The 22,254-nt window shown below is 42.3% G+C and overlaps 1 protein-coding gene across 1 annotated transcript; it reads left to right on the top strand.

Moving 5' to 3' along the window:
* The first annotated feature begins 16,315 nt into the window (after positions 1-16,315).
* RAG1 (recombination activating 1) lies at positions 16,316-21,731 on the top strand. Its single transcript, XM_054969959.1, has 2 exons — positions 16,316-16,441; positions 18,579-21,731. The coding sequence occupies exons 1-2, from the start codon at positions 16,316-16,318 to the stop codon at positions 21,729-21,731; spliced, it is 3,279 nt and encodes a 1,092-aa protein (XP_054825934.1).
* Positions 21,732-22,254: the final 523 nt, after the last annotated feature.

The raw sequence follows: 22,254 nt of genomic DNA, 5'->3' as shown, positions 1-22,254 counted from the left end.
CCAAAAGTTCTAACAAAAAATGGGAAGGTGGACTGGATGATGTTCTTTGCTCCAAAGCCACCTGGACGGCTTCCATAGCCTCCTCGTGGGGAATGTTAGAATATAATGAAGCCACATCCAGTGTAACAAACGTCGCTCTTTGGGGAATGGACATACCCTCCACAGCATTAATAAAAGCCCGTGTGTCCTGTATGTATGATGGAAGTTTTTTTACAAAGGGCTGGCAAAAACTATCTACATATTTCGCTAACGGCTCCAGAATAGAGTCCGGCCCAGATATTATCAGGCGCCCTGGAGGAGGAAATCCCGGCTTATGGATTTTCGGCAGGACATAGAAGATAGGTGTTCTCGGACAAGGATTAATCAAAGCTCTATAAGTTGGCTCAGAAATCCAATCTAGGGCCAAAGCTTCATCAAGTGTATTTTTAATAATGCTAGCAACTCTCTTCGTGGGATCATTTGGAATATTTAAATAGCTCTCCCTATTGGTAAGTTGGCGATCAATCTCCCCGATATAATCCTCTCTGTTCAATATAACAATTGCGCCCCCTTTATCTGCCTCCTTAATAATTATGGATTCATCTTGTATCAGGGAGTGTTTTTGACTACCTGGAGACTGGCAACCCTAGGTGAGACAGTTGGAAGCCAGTTGCCAGGAGACAGTTAAGAACAGTCTAGTTAAATACGTTAGGGTGTATTAGTTTGTTTATTCACCATTATTTACTGTTCTCTTTATTTTACAAAGTTTTAAACACCAGTTATTAATAAACTTTAAAAATAAAGTTATTATTCTACCTGGGTCCTCTCACACCTCATTTGGTCACATAACAAATCAAACTTCCTGGGAAAGAGTAAACAGGAGGGGTTGGTTGGCTACTCTGGGCCCTTCCAAGGAAACCTGTACCAGAGTGGTGGCAGCCTACAGATAGCTTCCCTGGACCTCAGCCAGCTGTGACAAGATTAATTCACGAACTCCGGGAAGACCCTATTGTCTTAGGATCTTTGCACATCTCCAAGGCATGAGGGCTGAAAGCTGGTCTTGCTTGGTGCCTAATATTCTAGTTATTTTCCAGCTGCCGGCTGGGATCTGGCTTCCATTTTCTGCCTCGCTAGGCAGCTGTTCTGTGTTTAAAACACATGGAGAGGGGGCTTATGATATTTGCCATATTCATAAGCCTTCTTAATATCGTGAGGGCAGATTTGACTGCTAATAGCAGAAGGGTGAGTCTTGTTTCCCTCCTGCTATGGAATGTCCATAGGGATCATACTAGAGCCACTGCTATTACATTGGCAGCTGGCCACTGTTGCTTCAGCAGCCTTTAGGATTGGGCTATACGAGAATTTTTTGAATGGGTATTTGGAAAACTAGGGAGGATAGCTTTCACAAAGTAATTATTTAGGATAGAAATCTTTGCTTGAAGCAACATACAAAGACTGTAGGGAGAAAGATGGAACAGGAGTGGCTAGAAATTGCTAAAATCTTGCTTAATCTTTTGCTTCACATATGTATATGGAAGTATGCTCGTCTTAGACAAAGTGTTGTTTGAATACGTATGTAAAAGGCACTTTCAAGGCAATGGTGGAACTGAACTTTTGACCTGCCCATTGAGAGAATTCACAGATCCTGGCTAAGCTGATTGCAACAGCTCCATCATTAGCAATCAGTAGCTACTACAACAGGAAAGCTGTTTTCCTAAAATGGGCGTATCCTTCTGGTACTTCTTTGTATTGAGATATGATTAATCTATTTTCAGTTTATTTTGTAACTAGCTTTCACTTCCACTTGTAGAGGTATGTGATAGCCATACAATGATGCCCCTAGAAAATGATTTCACAGAAGGAGATTTTCAGTACAATCCCAAAGAGAATTACTTCATTTTAAATCCACTTATTTCAATTTCTTTTTTGGGCATCAGTTACTTTGCTGGAAATCATGGACAATGGACTCAGAAGGCTATAATTGCTAAGATTGCACATTTCAGTGTGTTCCACAGGTAAGTCACAAAGAACTGTTTTCAGAGGAGCTGCCCTAGGTGGCTTACCAAATTTTGTTTCAGCAGCAGTTGGATAGTTTTCTCTTCCCAACATTGCCTTGGTGGAGGTAATACTTCTACTTGGGAACAGCAGAGAGTAAAAGAAGAAGTGATTTATGGGTCATATTGTTACTGGAAGTGGTCTCCTTGCAATAAATAATTTGTGGGGGAATTAACAAGCAAGGAGGATGGCTGGGCAAGAGGCCGGTAACCGTGTGGATCAATCACCAACTTTACCTAGGTCTCTCTCTCTCTCTCTCTCTCTCTCTCTCTCTCTCTCTCTCTCTCTCTCACTCACACACACACACACACACACACACACAAACAGAGTGTCCTTGGAAATTTAGCCAGAGATTGGGAATAGAGAGAGGGAGTAAGTATATCTACCTATCCTGAAGAGTAGTCCAGTCCATGATGAAGAGAGAGCGAGCAGCTTCAAATGTCCAGTGTCCTCGGCCAAGAGAGCAAGAGGCTTAGAGCAAACCTCAAGGGAACAGTGCTTGTGGATCCAGTAAGCGTGTATGATTTGAATGGTGTCAGGACTCTACCTTTATAGGTAAAATGTGCCCTGAGTTGGGAGAGCCCAACTAGCAGTCAGAACAAAGGCTACAATGGCCAGTTCCTGGCTTTAACAAAGGATTTGATTGCTTTGATGGGTAGCTGCCGGGGTGTATGAATACAAATGTAAAACTAGTTCTAGCGCTGAACAAAGAGGATAGTTTGCTGATGAAGTCCACCGGAGCTAAGTTAATGACTTTAGGTGGGTAATGCACTGTCCCAGAAATTACTGTATATACTTATGAATGCCATTTGACTAGTTCCTCAATCATGGACAGGAGATCTCATCACAGAAGAAGGGAATGGAATGTGCTAAGTGGGGAATGATTCTGCGAGACCGTTGTTGCACTGGGCACCTTTGGGGCTGGAGGGATAGTAAATCCAATCGCTTCTCAATCACTCCGCATTCCTGTGCAGCATTCCATGCATACCATGTTCTCCCGGGCAGGATTTAGCAACTGCTAGAGGTTCTCTGGTGGCCACACAGCAGCCATTTTAACTCCAGAGGCCTAAACCTTTTTAATATCTCCAGCAGCTATATATAAAACTGCTATTAAAATGGTGGAGGCTGGGCTGACTGCTTACAATATATTTCAGAGTCCTTCACAATGGGAGAGGCAGCCTGAGACCACGAGCACATGATCCTTTGAGAGAAGCTTGTTCAGGATCTGAAGGCCACCACTAACTGAGCCCCACCTGGCCCCACTGGCTACCACACAACTGGGCCCAGTCTAGTATCCTATCCACCATATAACTGGGGCAGACTTTTCCTAGGTAATGGCTGCCAGGGAGAGGAGAGGAGGGAAAGCTGAAAATGGGAGCGGATAAATGTAGGCTGCTGGGTGGGAAGAAGAGAAGGAAGCAGGAAAATGGGAGAGGCTATGGGGCTGCCAGGCAAGGAAAAGACAAAATAGTGTGGGAGAGGGAACAAAAAAATGAAATGCCCCCACAAACCCTTGCAGGTCCTCCACTTGTAACAATTGAAATAGACAAACCCAGAATGTATATATAAGGAGAACATGCCTTTGCTTACAACTGGGGTCTGCAATGCTTTTGAGCCTGTGGGAATCTTCGGAATTCTGACGCAGAGTGATGGCTGCAGCAGGAGGCAGAGCTGCCCACAAAATATCAGAGAATGAGGTCAAGCATAACTCTTAATAGTAACTCTTCAGCATTTCAGGCAGAAGCTTTGTTTGATAGGATACCTTTTAAAATGAACATTGTTTACAAATATTTTCATGCTTCCTTTCATTCACACAGTGAAGATAACTTTCCCTGTAGTGGTGGCAGGTGCTGCTGAAGAGCCACTTAAAAAAAATCTGCCCAACCAATCAGATCTCTAGAGGCCAATCAGAAGCCCTGCTAGGCAAAATCCCCACCTGGACCCACCTGCTTTCTAAAAACACTTGGCAGGTACCAGGAAAGGTGGCACCACATTGAAGGCCCTTGGCAGAAACTGCAATCCTAAACTGAGTTACTCCAATCTAAGCCCATTGAAATCAATAGGCTTAGACTTTTTCCTATTTTAATTCTAATTCTAGTGTGGCACAGCTCAGAGCCGAATAGGCTGTATGAGCAGTATCATTAAAGTTAAGAAATCAATGGGCTTAGCCTGGAGTAACTTGGTTTAGGTTTGCACTGTTAGTGTATCATGTTGTATGAACAGTCATGCTGGATCAGATAAGGGTCCATCTATTCAAACATCATACTTTCTTCAGTGACTAATAAAATGTGTCCAAAAAGCCCACAAACAATGAATGAAAGCAAAGTTTGGTTTAGTGGTTAAGAGTGCGGGACTCTAATCTGGAGAGCTAGGTTTGATTCCCCACTCCTCCACTTGAAGCCAGCTGGGTGACCTTGGGCTAGTCACAGCTCTCTGGAGCTCTCTCAGGTTGTTTGTTGTGGGGATAATAATTATATACTTTGTAAACCGCTCTGAGTGGGCATTACGTTGTCCTGAAGGGTGGTATATAAATCAAATATTATTATAATAAAAATCTTGCCCTGCTGCTGCTCTGCCTCCAGCAACTAAAGCTCAAGGAATACTGCATCTGAGTTGAGTTTTTATAGCTGTTGATACTCCTATATCATATTAATTTGGTTCGTTTTGAGCTATTTAAACTAATAACCATCATTTTATGTATCCCTGATGACACTGGTGAGACCTTCTTCAGGTATAGGCATTCCCAGGTCACATGATTTATCTCCTATAAAGAGACATTTTCTCAACAATATTTATGGTTTAGTTTTGGATATAGTACACAAGTAATACCACTATAGAATTTTTGCAGACTCAGTTAAAAGCCTAGGGGTTATACTGGATCCAATGCTACTAGTAGAAAAACAAGTTAAGGCAGCAGCAAAAAATGTTTTCTACAACCTCACTCTAGGCTGGAAGATGGCTTCTTATCTTGACACAGCTGACCTGGCCACTTGGATCCATGCTATGGTAACATCAAGGCTTGACTATTGTAATGCTCTATAAATTGGCCTCCCATCTAAGTTAACTTGGAGGCTCCAATTAGTGCAAAATGCTGCAGCTCGACTGTTAGCAGGTGCAAGCAGGAGCATGAACATCACTCCCATCCTACAGTCGTTCCACTGGCTACCCATTGTTTACCGTGCCCAGTTCAAAGTATTAGTTATTACATACAAAATTCTTCACAGCTTTAGTCCGGCATACCTACAAGACCGCCTCCCTCCCTATGTTCCTCCATGGTAACTTTGCTCATCTGAACAGGGTCTTCTGCAGGTACCAGGCTGCACACAGGCGAAGTCAGCAGCAGCCCGTACATGGGCTTCTCTGTGGTGGCCCCTATCCTGTGGAATGACCTGCCTGAAGAAGTCAGAAGAGACCCCACTCTCTTGGCTTTTCGTAAACGATGCAAAACTGAACTATTCAAAAAGGCCTTTTACTTAAATGGGAGGGCTGCATTTTAGGGATGGGGTCTCAGGTGCTTCACTAACAAGTTGGGGATCATAGACTTCATCACCATTTTTGCCTCATATATTATCTGCTGCTTCAAATATGTACTCCTATGTACAACCATCGCTCCATGCTGTCTAATGTTAGTCCTAGAATTGATTATGTTTTGCTTCAGTATCTTTACTAAGTCTTGGATCCTTGCTAATGCTATGTCTTTAAACTCGTATATGTTTACCTTATGGTATTGTATTGAAATGTACTTACTTGATACTGATTGTATTAACATCATACTGTGTAATCCACCTTGAGTCTCAGTGAGAAAGGTGGACTATAAATGATGTATATAAATAAAATAAAAACACTTTTTTGATATTTAACATTGACTGGCTTAAAAGAAAATAATACTATCCTTTAATTCTATACAGATAATTAAAGGAGAGCAATTACTTGAGGCTGTCTAATTATTTTACCCAATGATAAGCAGGTCACAAGCAAGGAACACCTTCTGTGAAGAAGCTCCTAATGAATTCAACTTCTCATGTTTATAACTTTCCAAAATTATCTTCCAACAATAGCTGTCTCACCTGATAGGACTCACGTTCTTGGCTAATTATATCTTCAAACTGAGAGCCGGTTTGATGTAGTGGTTAAGAGCGCGGGACTCTAATCTGGAGAAGCGGGTTTGATTCCCCATTCCTGCACTTGAAGCCAGCTGGGTGACCTTGGGCTAGTCACAGCTCCTAGGAGCTCTCTCAGCCCCACCCACCTCACAGGGTGTTTTGTTGTGGGGATAATAATGGCACACTTTGTAAACAGCTCTGAGTGGGCATTAAGTTGTCTTGAAGGGCGGTATATAAATTGAATGTTGCTGTTGTTGTTGTTGTTATTATTACCATATACATTTACCTATATTTAAATATGTTCTTCATACGTATATATTACGTATTTGAGTTCACTCTTGCTATATTTTATCATAAAGAATATCAAAAATAGGGATTACAAGTTTCTCATACAAATTGCTATCTACTTGACTTCAACTAATACATCCCACCATTGAAATATATATTTGTTTCTATATTTAGTTGGTTTCAGGTGTGCAGCTGTTAGTCTGCAGTAGAAGAGCAAGATTTGGGTCCAGTAGCACCTTACAGACCAGAAAGATTTTAAAGGTATAAGCTTTTGAGAGTCAAAGCTCCCTTCTTGTAAATTCATACCCTAGAAATCTAGTTGGTCTTTAAGGTGCTACTGAACCTACATCTTACTCTTATATTTAGTTGGACCTTCTTGCCATTCTCAGATGCTTCTTGTACCTGGGCCCATATACATATTATATCTATTGATATTAATTATACTATTTCTAATCTTCCAGAGTCCATATAAGTCTGACACTCTTTTGTTCCTTGTCTTTCTCTAAAGCTTTTCTATTCTGGGTCTCTGGATTTTCTATTTGTCATGTTTAGCAAAGAAAAAAGGCCAGCCCAGATTCTAGCCTGCAGAAGCATCCTCTGAGAATTTTTAGTCAAGGCCAGCAATTGTATTCCTGACCATATCCATGATACACGTCCATATGTTAATAATGTTAAAATGTTCATGGAAAATTCCAGTAGTCTACATGATATATTAGCTTACCATTTGCAGATGGCGTTTTAGAGGAGATACTTCATGAATTTAAGAAGATAATATAGGACTTCAGTTGAAAATCCATAATCTTGTGGTACAGAGAGTAGAGGCAGTTCAGTGAAGCTGACAAAATATGCTCAACCATTTTGCAGGTTAATGCGTCTTTCTGAACTTGTATATGATTACAAGACCTATCCTTGATTTTGTTGGATGAAATTGTATATATGTGGGATACAGACATATGTTAACTGACTGAGGAATCAGACTGAAACAGAGAGTTTACTGGAAATTGAGATGGAATATTATGACTTATATTAGCTACATGCTTCTTAAGCAGCTGCATAAGTCATATATAAAAGACTGTGTAAAGGACAACAATGAGAACTTCCTAGAAAGCATGGAAGCCATTGAGACCAACATATGGCATCATGGGTCACCTTAAAGACTAACAAATTGTGGCATTAGCTTTCATGAGCCAGAGCCCACTTCAACAGAACCTATTAACACCTAGAATCGACAGTGGAATGTTTTGTTCCTGAACAAATACTGTTCATGTAATCAGTGACAATAAAAACACAACTCTAGTTGTCTTTTAAATTAAAAAAAACTCCAGTTGAACTGTTATATTCACAATAGGCACAATATTTCAATGTGACCCAAAAACAAGATCTAGATCTCAACCTGCTCCATTAAAAACATAAACATACTTTGTGAAACCTGGCAGTGCAGAAACTCTTTCTACCACATGATGGTGCTAATTGAATAGAAAAGCAAACATGCAGGTTAATAGCGACCCTGTGCTAACCGCTTCATGCCTGCCTTTTGTGGTTTAACCCAACGGTGTCCAAGCTGTGGAACTCCAGATGGCATCATGTGTTCTTGTAAGAAAGCCACATAGCCTATTAATTGCAAGATAATCCTGCCTGTAGTTGCCAGATGCAGTGTGAGAATGAGTGTGGAAGAAATTGACAAGTGCATTTTCCTCACTCCAGTAGCACTGTGACATGACCAAACAGCATCTTGTGAAAACGTTCTCTTCTATACAGTTTTATAAGGCATGCAAGGGCCATCTTGTGCCTGAACATTCTACTTGTGTGTGCAATTTGGAATCAGACTCACTCCTTCCCACCTTGTCAGTCTGGACCATAACGAATGATAAATTTGAATCAGGATTCAACTCCAAGTCCAACTTTTCACTGCCCAAGCTGTTAGATCTTGGAACATATATTACAGTAATAAATGTCTTTATACATGTGTAGAGTGCATGTCTTTCAGTACTGAAGTAACTACAATCAAACCTCAAATATCTGGGATTATGGATGATTTCTTTCTTTTGTTCCCTGTACTGATTGTTGTCACATTCTATATGCTTTGCTCTTAAACCTCTGCTCTGTTTAAGTGCTGCTGCCAGACTAATGTATCCTGTTTGCTATTCAGATCATATTCCTTTCTTATACAGTGTTTTCCCACTGGTTTCCTTTTGTTGTTTCATCTTCATTTCAGTCTTCTTGTGGTTACTTTCAAATATCTCCACAGTTTCACTTCTCTGCTCTTTCTATATCTGCTGGTGTTTTGTTCTACCCATAGCAATCTTCTAGTTAACCCTAAAATTACCAGTTTTCTCCTCTGTATCCATCCCTTTCCCCTTGCTGCTTCCTACCACAGGCCTGCTCTTCCGCTTGGCATCTAGCTTTTCTTCCCTGTCACTGCACTCAGGTCTTATGGCCTAAAGATTAGATGTATACTGAGAAAATTTTCATTACAATTTTGAATGTGGGGGTTCTGAATGAATTTTGCTCTGTTATTGGCTTATTTTGGGGGGGGGGTTGTCATGAGTTCTGTTGTATGTGTACAAGTCAAGTGTTGGCTGCGTATGCACAGATGAACGTTGTTCTTTTCAAGAGGAGGGGGGTTGGAAAAATGAGGCTCTGGGGCAACTGTTTTTGTACCTAATGGCACCAGAATCACACAGAACAGTACTCCGTCTAAACCATTGGCCCACTGAGTTTTTTCTCAAGTACATTACTCGCACATAAAATAATGGAGCCTGAAGAAGGTGAGTGTCAGCAGGTGCACACTATGGCAGGAATCTGGTTGGTAAAGTGGTAGTGGCATTGTGGCAGCAGTGAGGCAGTGCCCAATCAGCACAACAATGGCATTAAATAAAAAACCTGCTTATGTTTCCCTTTTTCAAGAGACAGCCAATGAAGTTTTCTTACCTTTGCATCCTTCAGTTGTGTGTTGCTGCCATATTTCCTTGTGTTTTGAAATTTTGTTTTCATAATAAGGGGAAACAGTTGGTGAATCCTTACTTTTGTGCTTAGTCAGTGATCTGCTGTAAAACGAGTTGTTCTGTCCTTAATTGCCACCAATCTCCTCCATCTCCCAAGCACAGGCAAGCAGATGGCATGACCCTCCTGCCCAAACAGACCTCTGTTCTTTGATAACTTTTTGTTTTGCTGTGCAGGCAGGCTTTTAAAAAAGATGCACATTCCTCCCCCCTTCTCTCCAATGGAATTATATGGAAGAAACATTTCTGAAGCCAATGGGTGGGGGGAGGGTATTGGTTCTCCTCCTCTTTCAATGTCCTGATTGGCAGGGAGACAATGCCATTGCCCAGGAGGCACTGAAAACATATTGTGCTGATGAGCACCATGTGCATTCCTCTTCCCGCCAACAGAGTTAATTGGTATAACACTATGGACTTGTCTCTTCTCTTGGGATCCAATAGGTTAGTAGACTTGCTGTTAAGGAAAACAAGATGCTGCTGGCTCACTGCCTGTCTGTCTGTGCTGCTGCTATGTGGGTAAGTAACAAAACAAAACACAGACTTGGAGGGGGGGGGGCTTATTACAGATTTGTTTCCTCAATTTGGTTTACTGTTCCTGAAGCTGCACTAATGAAACAAAACAGCCAATTCCAGGTGTATTTCTGGTTTGTTTGTTTCGTTTTCCACACCCCTACTAAAGATTCTTTTTGTACATATGTGTGCAGTGGACCTTTTTGGACCAGTCAACTTTTCTAAGCAACAGCAAACTTCTACTTCTCAACTTCAAATTGATTTCCTTTGCAGGGAGGTTCAGATGTGGGAGAATCTGAAAGAACTCAAATGCTTTAAGAACCCAAATTACTTGGTACAGAGAAGCAATGGTCAGGGAAAGGATTAAACATTTGTTTTATGAATGGATGTTCCTTGAAGTTATAAAGATGATGATTCTTGGTCTCTTTTGAAGCATCTCCTGCACCAAGGAGTCAGAGGAAAGCCAGGATTGGCTCTTATTTTGTGGAAGAAGCAAGTGGCTCCCAGAAAATACATCTCTGAGCACCAAAGTTTCTGGCATCTTGTTAGGGATTGCTTATATAGTTAGGCCCTAAATAGAAAATGAGTTTGTTGAAAGTGTTAATAGATGGGTCTCCAAAGATTTATTTTTTATTATGTTGAAGAAACTGCCATTTGTTATCCCTCTGTTGTAGAAAATCCAAGCAATTACTCTTGATCTAATGGTTGGAATAGATACATAAACTGGCATAAAACTGGGGACTAGGTAGAAAGACCAATGTCAGCTCTGTGTCCCAGGTTTTTGAGTCATATCTATGGTCCAAAGGCATTTCTTCATACTTTCATATGTGTTCTTGAACCTCATTTCATTTATCTTCTGTTGCCTATTCTTGTATGAACCTACCTGACCACTCCAGTTGTCTTCAGAGGCCCTACTTTAGGTGCCCTGCCATCTAAGGCTAGACGGGTGGCAACCCCAGAAAGGACCTTCTTGGCTGTTGTGTTGAAACTTTGGGACACCCCCCCCCCCCAACACCATAAGATTTGTCTGCCTCCCTTGTCTTCTGCCATCAGGTGAACATTTTTTTTGGTGCTCCCTCAGTTTTTATACAGGGCTTTCCCCAGTAGTGTTTCACATAATACTGTTCACTAATCCTGAGACAGTCCTGCATGGTAGGCCAGTGTGATTTCCAGGAATGGAGGTTTAGGCTGAGCTCATGGCTCAAATCTGAAGAGAAACGTCCAGCTCATGCTATGAACCATTACAATAATTGAGGGGGATGGGATACACATCATGTACAGTCCACAATGCCTACACATTAAAACACTTCAGATGTCCATAACATTTGTATGTCCCACAGGAATGCATTGTTTTGATCAGCTGTATAACTCTGGCATGTTAAAAACAAAACAGAACAGGTGTCAGCTGAAACTGGAACTTTTCAACTGTGGATGATTGTAAGTCACTTGCGGTTAGTAACCACAGGGAGCTGGGAGGGACAGGGCTAGAGCAAGATCAACAACACCACAGGGGGCTTTAAAAGTACAGCTGGGAGAGTGGGAAGCATGTGGATATGTGTGTGTGTTTGGTGGTGAGACAGACTCAGATGCTTTGTGCCAACTGAGCAGATAAACAATAAATTGGAAGTGGCAGAAAGGTAGGCTGATCAAATTTATTGCAGTATTCCAGTTGTTTAACAGATATTTAAGAATACATTCATTGGTTTTCCTCTTCTGTTTGTTTTGTTTCTCTTATCAAAAACCATAGTAGTACTTTCCTACAAAACTATGTCCCTATCTTTCCAACAATAAATTTTCACATGGCTCAGCTATGGGTATAATTCCTAAGAAGAATTAATAGATCATTAACAGTATTCTATTGCCCATATGATATATCACAATGAAATGAACTTCCTGTAAAAATGCAGATCTAATTGTCTCTCTTTATCTAAATTTCTTTCAGTTAAAAGTCTCCTTAGAAATTTTGCATGGAAAATATTGATAATTAAAATGTTCATGGTAATGGTCCACCTGCATTTAAACAATTACTGTTCCCAGTTTGTAAACTATGCTTTTTGTCCTTTAAAAATAAAAGCCATGAAATATCCTTAAACAGGGATTATATGAGGAAGTAATTTCAGAAATATGTGAATTCCTGATGGGTTAAATGCCAGGGGCTCAATACATTGGGAAGGTCTCCTGACTAATAGAACACATATTGATACAGAGGTAGTCTGTGACAATCGCTAATGGTGTTCCTGGTTCAATAACCTCCTGAACCAGTAGGTGGGAAGTACGTTGTCTGGGACCTGAGACCTGAAAAAAGTATTTGATGTGAGAGACATAGGGATTAGGACATTTTCTCCTGTCATTTTGGTTCTGAACTTTTCAGAGGCAGGAGAAGAAATCGATCATAAGTAATGCCTGAGCTGCCTAATGACAGCAAGTATTGGGGTCTGGCATGTGACATTATCATCATGGAAGCATTCTGCATAGTGAGATGATGTTATAATTACCTTGATTGAATGATATTTGTGACTATGGGGGGTCACCACAATGACCTAGAATGGGAGCAGGACCCTACCAAAGATGCTGATTTCATTCTTCACTTCCAAGTCAGAAAAATGTCAAAGAGAATTATAGTTCTTAATGTTTTAGACAGCATTTGAAGCACATTCTATACACCAGTTTGTGGTCCTTACAACAATGCTAGGGTTAACTACATATTACTAGGAACTCTGGCTGGCACCAATCTCTATCTTTTCACCCATTCAGTAATATTTTTAAAACAAGAAATGCAAGACATGATGCAGCATTATCCTTTTCCTGCAAATGAAATAGAGAAGAATGGGAAAATGGTGAAGGCAAGGACGTAATTCCATTCTTTTCTTTTACAGAATGTTACTAGAGATGCAAGTTGGTGCCAGCCAGCTCTCTCCCCTCACTAGTAGTTAGGTCACTATTATGCATGTGTGAGGGAGGGAGAACCTGACACTGACAAGCTTGCTCAAGGATACTTAGTGAACTCATGGCTCAGGTGTTTCTGATTTTCTAGTGCGTGTCCACAGTTAAGGCATGTTCAAAAGGCTACTGCTGTGGGATAAACTGAGGCAGACTGTGGTAGATAGGATAGAATGCAGTGAACAGTCCCTTTTGCAGATTTTAGCAGGATTGGCTACAGAAGCAACTTAAGCTGTAGATGTATTGTTCTTCAACCCTGTGTATAACAACATTGTGGTCAGATGCAATAGAGTACGGCATTCTATACTCTTTCATAGTTAGGGAATTTTGACAGGTGCAGCTTTTCTTGCTCTGTAAGTGCTGGCATGACAAAGAACACCTCTCAAAGTTTCTGCTTCTGCTCAGCTATGAATGGTACAAGAATGTTGTTGTTCCCTAATGGGTAACTTCAGCTGGCAACCTTGCACTTTTATGTCTCCCTGATGCTGCTACTACCATTTCATATTTAATGTAAGCACTATGTTTATGGTCATTAATTTCCATGGGACTGATATCCCGATACCAGACATAGGATTTCAATGGGACTAATATCGCAAACATAGCACTTGAAATCAGTGGGGCTTATTTTCACATTATGTGCTTGGTGGTGGAGAGTGCCCTCAAGTCAGAGTTGACTTATGGCAACCGCTGGTGGGGTTTTCATGGCAAGAGACTAACAGAGGTGGTTTGCCATTGCCTGTGTCTGCAACCCTAGTCTTCATTGGAGGACTCCCATCCAATTACTAACCAAGGCCAACTCTGTTTAGCTTCTGAGATCTGATGATATCAGGCTCACCTGGGCTATCCAGGTCAGGGCAGTATGGGCAAATCCACACGCCCTCAGAACATCCTGGCGTTGCGCTAAATGTTTGCTAAACACTCTGTAAACACTCTGAAGTATATTGTCTTTCCTGCGCTATTTCTGAAATTGTGCTAGAAAGACGCTATATTTCCAGGTGTTTAGCGAACACTTAGCACAACACCGGGACGCGCCAAGGGCGTGTGGATTTGCCCTATGTTTATGCTCATTAATTTCCATGGGACTGACATCCTGATCCCAGACATAGAATTTCAATGGGACTATATCACAAACATAGCACTTGAAATCAGTGGAGCTTATTTTCACATGGCTGGGGCTTATTTTCACATGTACATGGCATATGCAACAGCTTCAATATTATGTGGGTTATGTATAAGGTCTGACCCAAACATTTCATATAATGGCATATTATCATTTAAAGTACATTGATCTGTTTGAACGATTGGACTAAGGTCCAAAACAGATACTATAGAATGCAGCTGGGATTGAGTGGTATGAGGATCATCATGGCCCATGAAAGCATTGAGCATTAACAGGGCTGCTGTAGCACAGTGGTTAAGTGGTTTGGCTGCGAATCAGCACTTTCCTGGTTTGAATCCCACTACTGCCATGAGCTCAGTAGGTGGCCTTTGGTAAACCACTCTCAGCCTCAGATCCCTAGCTGTATTTGTTTACCACTCTAGGTGAGGCAATAATCTGTCTAGAAGAGCAGTATATAAGTGCAGTTATTATTATTTATTATTATTATTAAGAGTTTTCTGACATTCTTGGGTAGATAGTTTATCATTGATACATGACTCCATTGATAATTTACATTTCATATTTTAAAAAATGCATAATGGTTGAGGTCAAGATACCTGATTTTCTTGCTCCCAATATATCTTGCTGTTGATTAATCTTCTAACTAGCAACAAAGCCTGTTGTGTATAACAATTCAATGGGCTGTAATGGGGCCTTGTGAGGGCATGCACCGCCCCAGCAGCATTCCTGCACTCCACAGTGGGTCGATTTTAGCATCAGAGGGGCCAATATCAGGCCAGTGTGGAGTGCAGGAGCACTCCAGCGCCCGTTACAGCACCCCGGCAGTGTTCCTCAGCTTCTCATGGGCCTGATTGTTGTGGGAATAATAATAACATACTTTGTAAACCCCTCTGAGTGGGTGTTAAGTTGTTCTGAAGGGTGGCATATGAATGGAATGTTGTTGTTGTTGTTGTTATTCAAATTGCTGGAAAACAGGCTGGAGCAGAGCACAGGAGCACTCCAGGGCCCATCAGGCTGCCCGGCAGCATTCCTGCACTCTGCCCCAGCCTGATTTGGGCTCAAGCTGGTGGAAATTAGGCCAGTGCAGAGTGCAGCAGCACTCCAGTACTTGTCGCACCACCCCAGCATTGTTCCTGCACTCTGCACTGGCTCAATTTGGCCTCAAACAGGTGGAAATCAGGCCAGCGCATCACACAAGAGCACTCCAGGGCCCAACACATTGCCCTGCCCTGCATCGGTAGTATTCCTGCACTGTGAACCAGCTCAATTTGGCCTCAAATGGGCAGAAATCGGACTGGTGCAAAGCGCAGGAGCACTACAGGGCCTGTCGTGTTACCCTGGCAGTGTTTCTGCACTCTGCACTGGCCAGATTCAGCATCAAGCAGACAGAAACTGGGCTGGTGAGGAGTGCAGCAGCAATCCTAGGCCCATCGCACCACCCTGACAGCATTCCCAATTTGGCTTTAATAGGGTTGCCAGGCTCCCTCAATCTCCCAGCGGGAGACTGGGGCCTGGCTATTACCTTGGAGGAGCTCGTGTGTGCACGCGCTTTGTGCATGCGCGCACGCTCCTGCAAGCGTGATGACGTCACTTCTGGGAGTGATGTCATCATGCAGCCCCCATTTGGGCGCTGATTGGGCCTGTTGTGGGCCCCTGCGGAGTGCAGGAACACTCCCACGCCCCACAGGGGCCCACAACAGGCCCAAGCCGTGCCAAAACGGGCCCAATCCGCGCCCATTTTGGCACGGATCGGGTCTGTTTTGACATGGATTGGGCCCATTTTGGACCACTGTGGAGCGTGGGAGCGTTCCTGTGCTCCGCAGGGGCCCACAACGGGCCCAATCCATGTCAAAATGGGCGCAGATTGGGCCTGTTTTGGTGTGGATTGGGCCCGTTGTGGGCCCATGTGGAGCACAGGAATGCTCCTGCGCTCCACAGGGGCCCTGATCCAGGCCAAAACAGGTCTGATCCTGGGGCTGCTGTGCGCAGGAGTGTGCAGCACTGCAGGGGGGGGACATGGAAGGTGCGTGCCCCCCACGCTGGCCAGGTAAGTGGGAGTGGGGGTGGGGGGGTGGGGGATCCCCCACCCCCACCGGGGGTCTGGCAGCCCTAGGCTTCAAGCAGGCAGAAATTGGGACGGTACGGAGTGCAACAGCAATCCTAGGTCCATTGCACCACTCCGGCAGCATTTCTGCACTCTGCACCAGCCCAATTCGGCCTCAAGCAGACAAAAATCAGGCCGGTGTGGAGTGCAGCAGCACTCCATGGCCAATAGCAACACCACGGCCTGCTCAGGGTGTGCTGAGGACCGGGCTGGCATGGCGAGCCTTTCCAGTGCCTCGGTGGCTGTAGCAGCACAACCCTCCAGTGACTCTGAGGAGGCTGCTACAGTGATGAAGAAGGCTGGAGTGGAAATGCAGCTCTCTTTGCCAGCACACCAGGTGGTAGTGCTGGACTCTGCCAGGCCATGGCAGGCCTTCCTGCAGCCACCACAGGACTTGGGAGGGGTGTGCTGGCCCTCTCTGCCCCCTCCTAAGCAAGCCATATTGGCAACGACTCATTATCCTCATGCAAAATCAAAAAGAGTCCAGTAGCACCTTTAAGACTAACCAATTTTATTTTATTGTAGCATAAGCTTTCGAGAATCAAGTTCTCTTCATCAGATGCCTGATCCAAATTCGGATCAGGCATCTGATGAAGAGAACTTGATTCTCGAAAGCTTATGCTACAATAAAATAAAATTGGTTAGTCTTAAAGGTGCTACTGGACTCTTTTTGATTTTGCTACTACAGACTAACACGGCTAATTCCTCTGGATCTATATCCTCATGCAGGCGGGGATAAAAATTAGTTTTCACCAATACGGCTTGCCTTTTATGTAGACCTCCATCTATTTGCATATTATGCATTTTAGATAGAGCAAGCTGTTACATGTAAAAGTATTTGAAAGCTGTTTCTTCTGCTCCTATGTTCTGAGGACAGAATACACAGCTATAGACAAATTGTGCTGTCCTAACCTCCCTACATGGTAAATAAATGTGCTCTCTAAAGCTGCCTTGAATCTCAAGATTTAATCATATTCGGTTAGATCCAGACTAGTGTTTCCATGAGTGGAAGGACTTCTGACTATGGACCATGATTTTCTTACCTTCTTCCTCTCATGGCAGCCTGAAATGCCTCCTGAAATCCTGTCCTGTGGGAGAGGGGACTCTGCATGCACAGAAACACTAGCTTGGATTCAAACCATTGTTCTTAAAAACCTCACTAGCCTTTGGTCATAAGCAGCATGTCTTTTTAAGCTAAACATGTGCTTAGAAGGTAGAAAATGCATTTAATCCAGACCTTGCCCCATCTCCCTTCTCCTTTGAAACTGGTGATTAGAGCTTCCAAGCTGATAGCATCTGTTTAGTAGATGCATGATTATAGAGTCTCATGTGCAGCAGTAATCATGCTATCTACTGCTGCATGTGAGTTCTCTGGATCATGGCAAATTCAAAAATATTAAGGCTGAAGACATTTGCAGACTTGCATATGAATAAGCACAATACAGCAAGATTTACTTCCCAGTAGCCATGCCCCAAACTTGATTGCTAGGTTGCTATCTTGTGTAGAATTAGGCAATCTTGAGTCAGGAAGAGTTAAGCATCTTATTTATGTGTAGGGCTAGAGCCTAAAGCACTATTGTTTTAATTAGCTGCATATTGATTTAAAGCCAACATTTAAAAATATGGCCCATTTTATATTGCTTTAAAGCAATACAGTAGACCCTTGTAACCTGACAGCTGAATGCTATCTGGACAGTTTTAATTATAAAAATGTGTACAGATGTGTTTCCAAGCACAATTTGCTGCATTTTTCTTTTTCCATAAAGTAAGTCCTGTCTCACCCATATCAATGGACACAAAAGACTTAACCAAGCGTTCAACCCTACTTCATTCCTCTGGCACATCATTCATCTATTGTATCCTTCAAAGTGCTATTTGTTTAAACAAGCAAAAGATCACCTCTGACTTTAAGAAACAATAACAAAACACATTTTTTAAAGTGTTAAAACTACTTTGGGAAGAGGGATTTGTGATGCCACCAGCAAATCAGCACTGTGTACAGCTGGATGCTGCTGCCAAGTGCAAAATATGGCTTTCCCCAAGCACAAACCTGCAAGTGATTAGGCTAAAAGACAATGTGAACTTCTAGGGTGCAGTAAAAAATCTTTGTATGTACATCTGTACTCACCCTACTTTGGTGATCTTTACTGCTTTGCTCGGATCAAGTAACCTAGTCATCCTTGCAGTCATGTTTATTAGTACAACATATTTCCATGGTAAAACCACCATTACCGTGTTTGTTTCTTTTCAACAATATTAGTTTATTTTGCAAGGTCTCTAGACTGTATATTTCAATATATTTTCAGTCCTTGATGGCGAGTTTGTGCTTGCTACTAAACTAATGCAAGGAAGCCCCATTTACTAATACTGCTGTTAACGTCAGCATTTATTTTCGTTTGTTTTTGCTTATAGTAATCATTTTGGATCATTGAATTTCTTTTCCAACTTCTCATTGTCCTTTCCTTTTTCCCTCTCAGGCAATTCAACATCTGCCAGCCATGGAGATGTTGGCACCACCAAGTGTGAACTTGTGCTCCATGTCAGAACAAACCCAAGAGCCATATAGGAAATTTTCAGAATGGAAATTCAAGCTCTTCAAAGTAAGATCGCTTGAAAAGTCACTTCCTGAAGAGAGCCATCTGGCTGACAATGATAAAGGGAAAATGGCTGCCTCTCTGGACAAAGTCAATGATGTAATTGCTTTAATGCCGCAAGAGCCCTTTCAGACTGAAAAAAAATTGAACACTGGCATGCAGACTATAGATAAAGATGCATTTTATGTAAACCAAAGAGAAATTGAAGCACACCAAGCAAACTTGCAGCACCTTTGTCGCATATGTGGTGGTTCATTTAAAAATGATCCTTATAAGAGAAGCCACCCAGTACATGGGCCAGTGGATGATGAAACACAGGCCCTTCTGAGAAAAAAAGAAAGAAGGGCCACTTCCTGGCCAGATCTGCTTAGCAAGGTTTTTAAGATTGATGTTAGAGGAGACATGGACATAATCCATCCTACTAATTTTTGTCACAACTGCTGGAGTGTTATCCAGAGGAAGTTCAGCAATGCCCCGTGTGAAGTGTATTTTCCAAGGAAGGGCACTGTGGAGTGGCATCCCCATTCAATGAGCTGTGATGTTTGTGGAACGTCCTCCTGTGGAATAAAGAGGAAGAAGAAAGCCCTGAATCCACAAGTGAGTAAAAAGCTCAGGATCATTGCTGAACGTGCTAGAAAGATAATGTGTGCAAGGAGCCAAAAGCAAGTGAATAGCAAAAGCATCATGAAAAAGATTACCAACTGCAAAAAGATCCATCTCAGTACAAAGATGCTCACAGTGGACTATCCTGCAGATTTTGTAAAGTCAATCTCTTGCCAGATCTGTGAGCATATTCTGGCTGACCCAGTAGAAACAACATGCAAGCACTTATTCTGCAGACTATGCATCCTTAAATGCCTCAAAGTAATAGGAAGCTATTGCCCAGCCTGTCGCTATCCTTGCTTTCCTACTGATCTGGTGAACCCTGTGAGATCCTTCCTGAGCATACTCAGCACTTTGGCTGTGAGGTGTCCAGTAAAAGACTGTTATGAAGAGGTCAGTCTTGGAAAATACAACCATCATCTTTCTACCCACAAGCAGAAAAAAGACAAAGGGACTTATGGGCATGTAAACAAAGGTGGCAGACCAAGGCAACACTTACTTTCACTGACCCGGAGAGCTCAAAAGCATCGCCTAAGAGAACTCAAGCTTCAAGTAAAAGCTTTTGCTGAGAAAGAAGAAGGTGGAGATGTGAAGTCTGTGTGCCTAACTTTATTTCTGCTGGCTCTGAGAGCTAGAAATGAACACAGAGTAGCTGATGAGTTGGAAGCTATGATGCAAGGGAAAGGATCAGGACTTCATCCAGCTGTTTGCTTGGCAATTCGAGTCAACACTTTTCTCAGCTGTAGCCAGTACCATAAAATGTACAGGACTATAAAAGCGATAACCGGAAGGCAGATTTTCCAGCCATTGCATGCTCTCCGGACTGCTGAAAAGTCCCTTTTGCCAGGTTATCATCCATTTGAATGGAAACCACCCTTGAAAAATGTGTCTAGTAACACAGAAGTAGGCATTATAGATGGACTTTCAGGCCTACAGCATTTGGTTGATGACTACCCAGTAGAAACCATTTCGAAAAGATTTCGATATGATGCTGCCTTGGTGTCTGCCTTGAAGGATATGGAAGATGACATCCTCGAAGGACTGAAAGCTCATGACCTAGATGACTATTTGAAAGGACCTTTCACTGTGGTTATCAAAGAGTCCTGTGATGGAATGGGAGATGTCAGTGAAAAGCATGGCTGTGGTCCAGCTGTCCCTGAAAAAGCAGTTCGATTCTCCTTCACCCTCATGAACATCACCATGGCTCATGGCAATGAATGTATAAGAATTTTTGAAGAAAGCAAGCCCAATTCAGAGCTGTGTTGCAAACCCTTATGCCTTATGCTTGCTGACGAATCAGACCACGAGACATTTACTGCTATCCTGAGTCCTCTTGTAGCAGAAAGAGAGGCCATGAAAAACAGTGAACTCATACTTGATATGGGTGGAATCCCAAGAACCTTCAAATTCATCTTTAGGGGTACTGGATATGATGAAAAGCTTGTCCGTGAAGTAGAGGGCCTTGAAGCTTCAGGCTCTACTTATATTTGTACACTCTGTGATGCAACTCGCTTAGAAGCCTCTCAGAACTTGGTCCTGCACTCCATAACAAGAAGTCATGCTGAGAACCTGGAGCGGTATGAAGTGTGGAGGTCCAACCCCTATCATGAAACGGTGGATGAACTACGTGACAGAGTAAAGGGTGTTTCTGCCAAGCCCTTTATCGAGACTGTTCCTTCGGTAGATGCATTACACTGTGACATTGGCAATGCAGCTGAATTTTACAAGATATTTCAGTTTGAGATTGGTGAGGTATACAAAACTCTGGATGCATCAAAAGAAGAGAGAAAGAGATGGCAGTCAACACTTGACAAACATCTCAGGAAGAAAATGAACCTGAAGCCTGTAACAAGGATGAATGGAAATTTTGCTAGAAGGCTCATGACAAAAGAGACAGTAGAAGCAGTTTGTGAACTCATAAAGTGTGAGGACCGACATGAAGCCCTCAGAGAACTCATGGACCTTTACCTTAAGATGAAACCAGTATGGCGATCTTCATGTCCCAGTAAGGAGTGCCCAGAACTACTATGCCAGTACAGCTTCAACTCCCAACGTTTTGCAGAGTTGCTGTCCACAAAATTCAAATACCGATATGAAGGCAAGATAACAAATTACTTCCACAAAACTCTTGCTCATGTGCCAGAAATTATAGAAAGAGATGGTTCTATTGGTGCTTGGGCAAGTGAAGGAAATGAATCTGGAAACAAACTATTCAGGCGTTTTCGAAAAATGAATGCCAGGCAGTCCAAGTGCTATGAAATAGAGGATGTCTTGAAGCATCACTGGCTGTATACCTCAAAATATCTGCAGAAGTTTATGAACGCTCATAATACTTTGAAAACCCAGGGGATCATAATGAACTCAGAACAGAGTGTGGGAGATTTTATTACACTGGATGACCCATTGCAAATTATTGATTCCATGGAATTTTAAATATATGGAAACTTTGCACTAGTCTTGCAGTTGAGTTCCCTTTCATGGGGTGCAGGAAGGCTTGGGAATATTTTTACATTGAATGGTAAAGAATTCTGTTCTTAGTCAGAGGAATATGATAGCAGGCTGTTCCGGGCAACAGATCCCAGAACATGGTGGTGTGTTTTAGCTTACTGGTATTGTTGGAGAAAGTTTGTAGGAGAAAGGAAGTGATAATTTTTACTACGGCTTCATTCTACTATATAGTAATTATGTCAAAGCTCCTGAGGTTTTAGAAGAGCTTGTAGGCATCAAATAAGAATTTTAATATGCAAGGCGATGAACACTTTTATTTCTTTAACTGTATTTTAACATACTAGTTTGACCTTTTTTTATTAGTGGCCATCATTTTCAGTTAAGAGTTGATTCCCTTTACGGAGACATTTAGATGAAAGTCTTGTAGTGTATAAAGGCTGGACTCCCCTGCTGATTAAATATTTTAAATGTTTATAACCTGGAAGCAACTTTAAACTTCAGACTAGTC

The sequence above is a fragment of the Eublepharis macularius genome, chromosome 2, assembly GCF_028583425.1.
Source record: "Eublepharis macularius isolate TG4126 chromosome 2, MPM_Emac_v1.0, whole genome shotgun sequence".
Taxonomy (NCBI): domain Eukaryota; kingdom Metazoa; phylum Chordata; class Lepidosauria; order Squamata; family Eublepharidae; genus Eublepharis; species Eublepharis macularius.
This window is presented reverse-complemented; position numbering and strand designations above follow the sequence as displayed.